Source organism: Sphaeroforma arctica, assembly GCF_001186125.1.
Source record: "Sphaeroforma arctica JP610 unplaced genomic scaffold supercont1.621, whole genome shotgun sequence".
NCBI classification, from domain to species: domain Eukaryota; class Ichthyosporea; order Ichthyophonida; genus Sphaeroforma; species Sphaeroforma arctica.
The window spans coordinates 46,314-55,110 of NW_014039937.1; the positions used below are offsets into that span (position 1 = coordinate 46,314).

Here is an 8,797-nt window from a genome sequence, read left to right on the forward strand (position 1 = left end):
TACACACTATACTAGTACATANATANATACAATACACTACGTACACACTACACAACACATACTACACACACACACACACACACACACACACACACACACACACACATATATATATATATATATTGTGCTCTTAACATGCTCTTCACTCGAACATTTAGACCATAAAATAGACACACAAAGCATATAAAACTGAATATATTCAACAGAAAGAAGCTTCTTCCCTTATCATATATCACAATTGAATACAACTCTCAGCACCGTGACAACGCGGTGATCCACTGATGGTGTACTCACCTACCCCATTGGCGAAAGGTTCATTACCCACAAACTCAGCATCATCACAGCCACCCAGCCCGGGTGCTTCGCCTCTTGATGTACTATATGGATTTCCCAAAACAAACGCTCTCCAGGTCCAGTCACCAAAGTGTTCACGGTCATATGCAGTTGCTATGCTATCACAGTTGGGTTGCGCTTCGTGCGATTTAACCCCACACCCGTCTCCATGGTAACCGCACAAGCCCACAGAAGAGCGTTCATAAGTACCCATCACGCCGTTCCATGGCGTGTACCTCCGAGTCCGATGTACATACACTCACAGTCCCTTGGTCTGGAGACTGGAGGTCTATATAGTTGGCATAGAGATTATAAATGTAAATAAAGCGTTGTTGTTCAAGTGACTGTCGTTTGAGCCAAAGCCGAATAAACCCACCGTTACTATAGCTGCCCTTTAAACCTGCGATAGATACGCCTAACGCTTATGCCTGCCTTGGTCTGAAGCATTCTCCAATAGCCGCGTCAAATTTCAACAAAGCGTTGTCATAAAATAATAGCACAGGCACAGCCCAGTGAGCCCAGGTTTTATATATTTACACAAAAATTCATCCCAATACCACACAAAACACCATATCCTAATAAAACATATACAAGTTCTAATTAATGTTCATGTACATACTGTTTGGATTGTGCGGCACTGCTTATGTATTCCGTAAGCAGCTTCTCGTCGTCGCCGACGCCATGACCGAATTCGGAAGCGAATACAACGGTATGTATCTAGACGACGACTAAATAGCATCACAGCAGCGTCTGTGAAATCACAGCGTATGTGGAAAAGGTATAAGCTATGATGTAGGTTATGCAATCCATTAAACCGACATGCTTTATATCAGGATACGTCTGCTGCCATGAGTTGATGGTTGGATCGCACTAACCGTGAGTGTTAATTTTGCTTTCACTGCCAAGACGTCGACGGGCACCGCTCTAAAATGACAACTTATAGGCCAACTGGCAACAGCCGTACTTGTTATAACCGATGCACTTCTTATAGCTGGCTATAGTGGCTGAGAAAGTGATACGAAGTACAGGGAATGGCTCACTGGCAACAACTTATTATAGTCGGGCCACTTATTTTAAACGTATCAACACGGTGGTATACATGTGAGCCGAGTCAGAAAAACGGTCGTCGGGTGTTGCACTCACTCACTCACTGCCAGACATCAACGGACAGCGCCTTGCGAAGTATAGGCAAACACAATAATGTTAATAGCCGCATTTATTACAGCAGATGCACCTATAAAGGCCCTGTAGGCTGTGGAAGTAGTGCATCTACAGCACACGGCCGAAGAGGTGGTCTGGCCAGTATATATAAGTCAGATGCTGGTGCAAAATAATGCATGTAACGCTACCTGAGCCACAGTATGTAGCGATCACTGCAGATCGATGTTGAATTAGAGGCTGTCTATTACACGGCAACATTTTTCTTATAGCAAGTTTACACACAAAAATCATATATTTTTAAAAGGATATATACGAATGAATATACTGTATGCTCCTGGCAGGTACAATAATACTTTGATAGATTTCCGTCGCCTATTATATTACGCAATCTATACTGGATGCATTATCACTTATATATATGAAACAGGTCGTGGGACTCGGCGTAGTATGGAATATGTTGAACCAATTTAAGGTGTATCATCTTTAGACGGTATCACTGTAGTATAGCGAAAGCGCTTGTAAACCGTATCACTGTAGTATAGCGAAAGCGCTTGTAAACCGTATCACTGTAGTATAGCGAAAGCGCTTGTTAACCGTATCATTTGTAGCCGAGCCAGTGTCTGTCGTTGCCATAGTATATAACTTTATATTTCATATTTGGTAAAAATACAATCTCGACACTCAAAACCAATTTTCACAGGTCGTGAACTGCATCTTTTGTAATTTATCACTGAATTTATTAAATTGATTTCGCGTGTATTACTTTTACACCATAGCATCTGTGGCACACCCACAGGACATTCAGACCGTATCAGCTATGCATAGCAAAGCCAGCGTCGGTATTTGACGAACTTCAGATGCGTCATGGTCGCACTTAAAAGTGCGCCAAATCACATAAGCATGATATCGTCATCCTCATCATCGTCTATTTCTTCCACACGGCATTCAGGGCTATCAGGTCTATCAGATTTATCTTCCCTACTCGAACGACCCCTTGCTACAGATTCGTTGTACACCACCAGGGAGTTGAGATCAGTGGGGACGGGCAACGGCCTGTGTGACAGATTGCTCAACACATGCGCCGGTATACTATTAAAGTTAGCTCGATGGTTGTCCACATCCCGGTCCTTTCCGCTATACAAAACAACCTGCATGTCCTCAGGTTTGGACTTGCTCTTGCAAATTATAAGCTTCTCGTCAACCATCTCGCAATCATAATCATTATCAGCATATTGCATTGTCCGCGAATGTCCATTCTGCATCCCGTCTATCTGATTGCGCCACTGTGTGCCAACACCAGGCACAGACTGCATCGGCCTGTCATCTAGTGGCGTGACTTTACTTGCACCAAAATTATTATCTACATTATACGCAGGTCCTTGATCAGTACTAATGTGCTCCCTTCCTCCCCAGTGATTGCTGGGATCTGTCGCACCATTGTAAGGCTGCGATTGTCCGTACTGCATATTTTTGGTATTATAACTAAAAGTCCTCTCGGACACAACTGGTGTATTAGCACTGTCCAGTTCCTCCGGCGAGGACAAACGTATGCGCTTAATCACTTTAGCTAATCCGCTGTTATCCGCCGGTTTGGCCCGACTCGACGACGTAGCTGCAGCGTCTCGCGTACTCATATCACGCTTTCCAAAGACGTTATACGTGTGCATTCTGTTATTGGGTCCGCGCGTACTACTATGAATAGGGGTATAAGGAATGTGCGCTGTATACGGCTCATTGATATTCCAGGTGGGGTGGGAGTGCATTTGTGCATGTGATGTCGCCATGTAGGGTGCTTGTCTGGCGTAGTTCATATTTATATGATCACCATAAGCTTGTTGTGTATTTCCCAATGGCATTGACATGGGCTGCTGATTCGCGTAGTTTAGCGTTGCAGCCATTCTCCTATATTCGTATGTTTGTTATGTGTAAATATCGTTTGTTGTGATTGTATATGGACAAACTCCATCTATATATATGTACACATGAGGCCAACGCGCTCTGGTGAATATAAATATACTATGTACTACACAGTGAGACAGTTACACTCGCCACGGTCACCCACAATTTTTCATGCCATATATGAAAAATGGCGGTTCATTTCTTTCTGAAACAACTCCTTCTCCGACAGTTTTGAAAAAAGAACATTCAGGAAGTTTCCAAAAATATTTTCGAGAAAAAGTTATGACAGTATTAAATATCATCATTTGTGACTTTGTCATTGAATATTGATCACTTGTGATTTTAAAACTGGGGACTGAAAGCGTTGAAACGGCTATTGAGATATCCCCTAACTTTTGATGCTGGTGATCCCACCCCCTCCAAATTCTAGAATCTTAGCCAGTGCCTCACAGCGCACAATCCGTTAACCTTCTATTAAACGCGTTAAACCTTTTCGCACACGAGGTTTTCATTATTGGTTGGTTTCGTTGTCTGCAATGGGCCCTTTTGTAGGCGTATTACTACAGAACGTAATTTTGGTTTTAAAAGGGCCTTTTTATAGGGAATTTTATGACGGACAGGCATAAAACTAAAAGTCGTCAATAAAGTCTGGAGAGACGTCCAAGCTCACACCTCACTGAAAGCTCACGGTTTCAGTGATATTTTATCTATATTAAACATACATATCTACCTTTCAAAGGGTGTCAAAATGAAAAGAGAAAGAACAGTCTTGAACAGTAGATTTATGATTGAATACCAAAAGTATCTACCACTTAAAATATATCATTAGAAAAATCAATGAGTAGCAAAATGTCTTTACAATTGGTCAATTGACATATTGATATTATCCAAATGATGTAAATGACTAAAAATGAGTATGACTTTCCCTATTGTTTTAGAAAATACACATATGAATACCACTCAAAAGAAAGAAATATATGACTTTGTGACACTTTTTCTAAAAAAAGCCGCTATATGTAGGGTCTCACTCAACTATTTTTTAAATTTTGAACGGTATTTTAAACTAATTTCCATTACCTATTCTCTAAATACTAAATAGACTCTTTCTCAGAGTCTAGAGAGTTAGTAGTAAAAAGTAAAAAAAGTAAAAAAAAGTACACATACATGTTTTTATAAAAAAGTAATTATCTGTGTGTGATGTTACATAAATAGGCAAGTATTTTTTTTAAAAACAGTATGCAACTATGCACGATTTATTTTATTTTATTTTATCACACAGGAATTTGATTGTACATAGTTGTGACCTTTTATATATATAAAACAAAAGTCCTTGTTGTCCAACAGCTACTAAACTTGATCACTCATCTTATGACTTGCCTTCGGACATACACACTGTCAGAGAGAGTAGAGAGAGATTCTATATGAATAAATACTGCTAGTAGAGTAGAGAGATAGAGAGTAGTCTGATCAGTGATCAGGCATTTTAAAATTCACTCTACTACTACTAGTAGTATAGTCGAGATGTTCATGATGGTTTATATATTAAAAAATGGTATTCACAAATAAGTTATTGTCATAGTCTCATAGCCAACTGTGACCTGACTAAAGAAATCACACCTCCCGGTATTCAAAATATCATCGGATTAGTGTTCAATATTCATAAGAGAGTGATTATACCAATACAAGACCTGCCACTTATTCATCATGGAGCCCGTCTATGGCCAAACCACGAATGCCCAGAAGGCTGCCATCGCGATCAAACACGGTGCCACTGACCTCGCAAACTCAATCAACAATTCAACCGCACAGAAGGTGGCCGATGCAATCAATGATGGTGCTGAAGCGGCTGCCGAGGCCATAGACAATGGAGTGCACAATGTTAATAACACGGCAGCAACGGTACAGCAGGACTCTAGGAACAAAGTCAACCAGATGGCCAAGGATGTGGCGGAAGCCACCAAATAGAAATAGCGGATCACACATATACATAGACACGTATATACAAATGTTCAATGAGATGAACGCGTGCCAAGGTGATGTAGTGGAAGTTACCCCAACTTGTTAGCTCGACACCGTAGAGCATACCAAGACGGTTGTATAGCTCAGTGTTGAGTTTGCTACTTGGTTAAATCTAGCATGGTAGCCTACATCTGAAGTTAAAGGCAGGCAGATTATACATAAAGGCTTGTCAGTTTCAGCGACTGGTTGGTGTTGTACTACGACATACGAAACGGTTGACCGCAATGTGGCATACAGTAAAGGAACGATCTTCATTCCAGTAATTGGCTTCTCTTGGTTCGAGTGCTTGATTTGTGTGCGATAAAGTATGGGACCTGTATGTCGTTTATTCATGTAATATATTCACAGCATTCTCACTTCAAAGCTATGGATTTTATTTGCATGAGAATATGTATCTGTGTAGTCCTGTAATATTTTGGTCGCCGGAGTTTAAGCTATTCTATCGTATCGGTTACTTTGGAAGGCGTTCAAAAGTATACATATATTGAGTTGTGAGCGGCGTCAGTGCTGTATTGTCTTACCATATACAAGTATATACGTATACGTGTACACACACACACACACACACACACGCACACACACACACACACACATATATATATATTATGTATTAGACATACATGTAAATACACATTTTATACACATATATATACACATACATATTATACACAAACATATATATATATATATAATATATACACAACTCACACACACACACACACACACATATATATATATATACATATACATATACATATATATATTAATATATATATATATATATATATATTAATACCATCGCCACTCATCAATACACGTACTAAGTTCTGTACCCAAGCCACGGGAAGCACTACTAATGTGCTCTCGGTAAGGTGACGGACGCGGTATTGCTAAGCGCATCGACATTGAAATGTGCTAGCTATCAGGACTGTAGTATGTACTCCCCCTTGTATTTTACGCACGATGTCAGCGGCATAGCTATCCATCAGATATGCACTGGATATTACTTCTGATGAGCGTGAGTACCCATAAATCATTCCCAGTACAGTGTCTGGTATTGCGTTGTGTCGCCAGAACACAAGCAAAAGTCATCTCCGTTGCTATGTCAGTGGTATGCACTCATTGCTTAACTATCACGCTGTATTTGACGTATGCATGCACTCTTCGATTATTTCACGCTGTATTTGACGTATACATGCGCACTTCGATTAGTTCACGTTGCATTTGACGTATGCATGCGCTCTGCGATTAATTCACGCTGTATCTGTCGTATGTATACACTCTTCGATTAATTCACTCTGTATTTGACGGATGCATGCGCTCTGCGATTAATTCACGCTGTATCTGTCGTATGTATACACTCTTCGATTAATTCACTCTGTATTTGACGGATGCATGCGCTCTGCGATTAATTCACGCTGTATTTGACGTATGCATGCGCGCTTCGTTCAATTCATGTTAATTTACTATTGATCTGCCGCAGAAGAATAGTGGCCTCCTCTTTCTCCGGACCCCCAGATAAACCAATCAACTGTACACAGGAGAGACGGGCAATTAGCATTAACAGGTGCGTTACTAAGTGCACACAGACACACTATAGAACGTCATGTGGTTTGAAGATAGATTCATTCGGTAGAATATGTACATGCAACCCAATAGACAAACATAAACCCGCTCAAGCTCAGGCATCAGTTAGAATACATACGCTCTGATGCGCGTGTAGTATCAGCCAGACTCGATCTATTCTTTCCGTTTTAGCCGAGCACCCACAGCATAAATATAGTAAAATAGAAATATAGAAATATAGAAATATAGAAATATATATATACAGATACAGACACAGACACAGACACACTCGCACACACAGACACAGACACAGACACAGACACACTCGCACACACAGACACAGACACAGACACACAAATATATATGCGGAGTGCTACATGATCCTATGCACATGCAGATTACCCCCTACAGAAGTATATATCAAGTATTCAAGTTATCACCAACATATATCTATCTATCGGGGACCATGTAGCAACTATGGATCACGTCTTCATTCTACAATCCAACACCCACAGTCGCATTCATCATCGATTTTACATTGTTCTTGTGTGACATGCTTACCCTTTGCGCAAATACCAACGCCTTGTCGTAATCTTCTTTTAGCATGTAGAACTTGGTGAGATACAGGCAGGCCTCAGCGAACGAATGATCTGTGGTCTATTTTTTGAATGCGTGTGGTCTATTTTTAGAACGTGTGTATCGGACCGATCAGTATGCAAGTCCGATGTACCAGCTAGTATCAGATACCTACTAGCAGCAACCCAGCCAACTAAATCAGTCCTTCATTTGGTAGACGTAACGTGACAGCTGTTAGAACAGACCACAGGCTCTTCTCTCATACGCTATCATCAGCCATCAACCTACGAGCATATCTACTATGTATGACCCTTTGTGAACTGATCTTAATATGTAACTCTCTGTGGGAAGCATACGGACTCTTAACTTCTCAGAGGTTTCGTTGTACACGCTCAAGGTGGTACTTCTGCCTAATACTCACAGCTTATTTGCGCTAAAACCCCCCCCCCGGAAAAAACCCATTCCACTGCGGAAGTTATAGAGGTTTCACATACATACGTATATTCCATTGCCATGAGAACACCCCTAACCTGGATACTATACTCACGGGACACACCCCTAGCTCACATACATAGTCATCCTCTACCAGCATATTGATGTATGTAAGGTACGTATCAGCGGCTTCGTCCATCCTCTGATCTGCGATTAAGATCTTTGCTAGCGATACAAAGGCATCTGGTTGATTCTCCGGGTCTTGGGCTCCTCTCTACAGGGGTTGTAGTCTAATGTTAGACTATTATGTAGCATGTAGAAGCCAAACCCCTAGATTTTCTACTTATGGGCAGGTAATTGCTGCAAGATATATATTAAATATATTTAACACTATATATATATAAATAGTATGAGACAATGGGTGTTCTTGTACACACATGCCCCCAACCAGCTAAGCGTACATTTGCAGCCATCCTGGGTTGTGAGGTAGCATAATGATTGGGTACGCCCCATACTCTACTAGCAATCAATATACTTCTATACACACACATATCTTATAAGCCAGTATTGCATTGGTATGAACGCATTATAAACACCCATACATAATAACAAGTTTTGCTTCGCTGTACACCCACATACCCTACAACCCTACAAGCAAAAACCCACATACCATATAACCTTACAAGCAAAAACCCACATACCCTACAACCCTATAAGCAAAAACCCACATACCCTACAACCCTACAAGTAAAAACCCACATACCCTACAACCATACAAGCAAAAACCCAGTACCATTCTGAGTCGGAGACA

At 40.9% G+C, this 8,797-nt stretch overlaps 4 protein-coding genes across 4 annotated transcripts in view; 1 reads left to right on the forward strand and 3 right to left on the reverse strand.

Moving 5' to 3' along the window:
* Positions 1 to 592, reverse strand: part of SARC_07671 (hypothetical protein) — a 4,701-nt gene extending 4,109 nt beyond the window's left edge. Inside the window, exon 1 of the mRNA XM_014298382.1 lies at positions 295 to 592. Coding sequence (XP_014153857.1) covers positions 295 to 547 — 253 coding nt within the window. The 5' untranslated portion in view covers positions 548 to 592. The remainder of the gene's footprint in view (positions 1 to 294) is intronic.
* Positions 593 to 2,101: 1,509 nt separating this feature from the next.
* Positions 2,102 to 3,595, reverse strand: SARC_07672 (hypothetical protein). Its single transcript, XM_014298383.1, has one exon. It carries the CDS (start codon positions 3,390 to 3,392, stop codon positions 2,385 to 2,387), a length of 1,008 nt encoding a protein of 335 aa, XP_014153858.1. The 5' UTR covers positions 3,393 to 3,595; the 3' UTR covers positions 2,102 to 2,384.
* A 1,502-nt stretch (positions 3,596 to 5,097) lies between these two features.
* On the forward strand, positions 5,098 to 5,358 carry SARC_07673 (hypothetical protein; the record flags this gene model as incomplete). The annotated part of the gene is made up of 2 exons (XM_014298384.1): positions 5,098 to 5,292; positions 5,326 to 5,358. The coding sequence occupies 2 exons, from the start codon at positions 5,098 to 5,100 to the stop codon at positions 5,356 to 5,358; spliced, it is 228 nt and encodes a 75-aa protein (XP_014153859.1).
* Positions 5,359 to 6,732: 1,374 nt separating this feature from the next.
* Positions 6,733 to 8,260, reverse strand: SARC_07674 (hypothetical protein; the record flags this gene model as incomplete). The annotated part of the gene is made up of 3 exons (XM_014298385.1): positions 6,733 to 6,943; positions 7,540 to 7,635; positions 8,126 to 8,260. Coding segments are annotated over 3 exons (309 nt in total), but the record flags the coding sequence as incomplete, so codon positions are not given.
* Between the last annotated feature and the right edge of the window lie 537 nt (positions 8,261 to 8,797).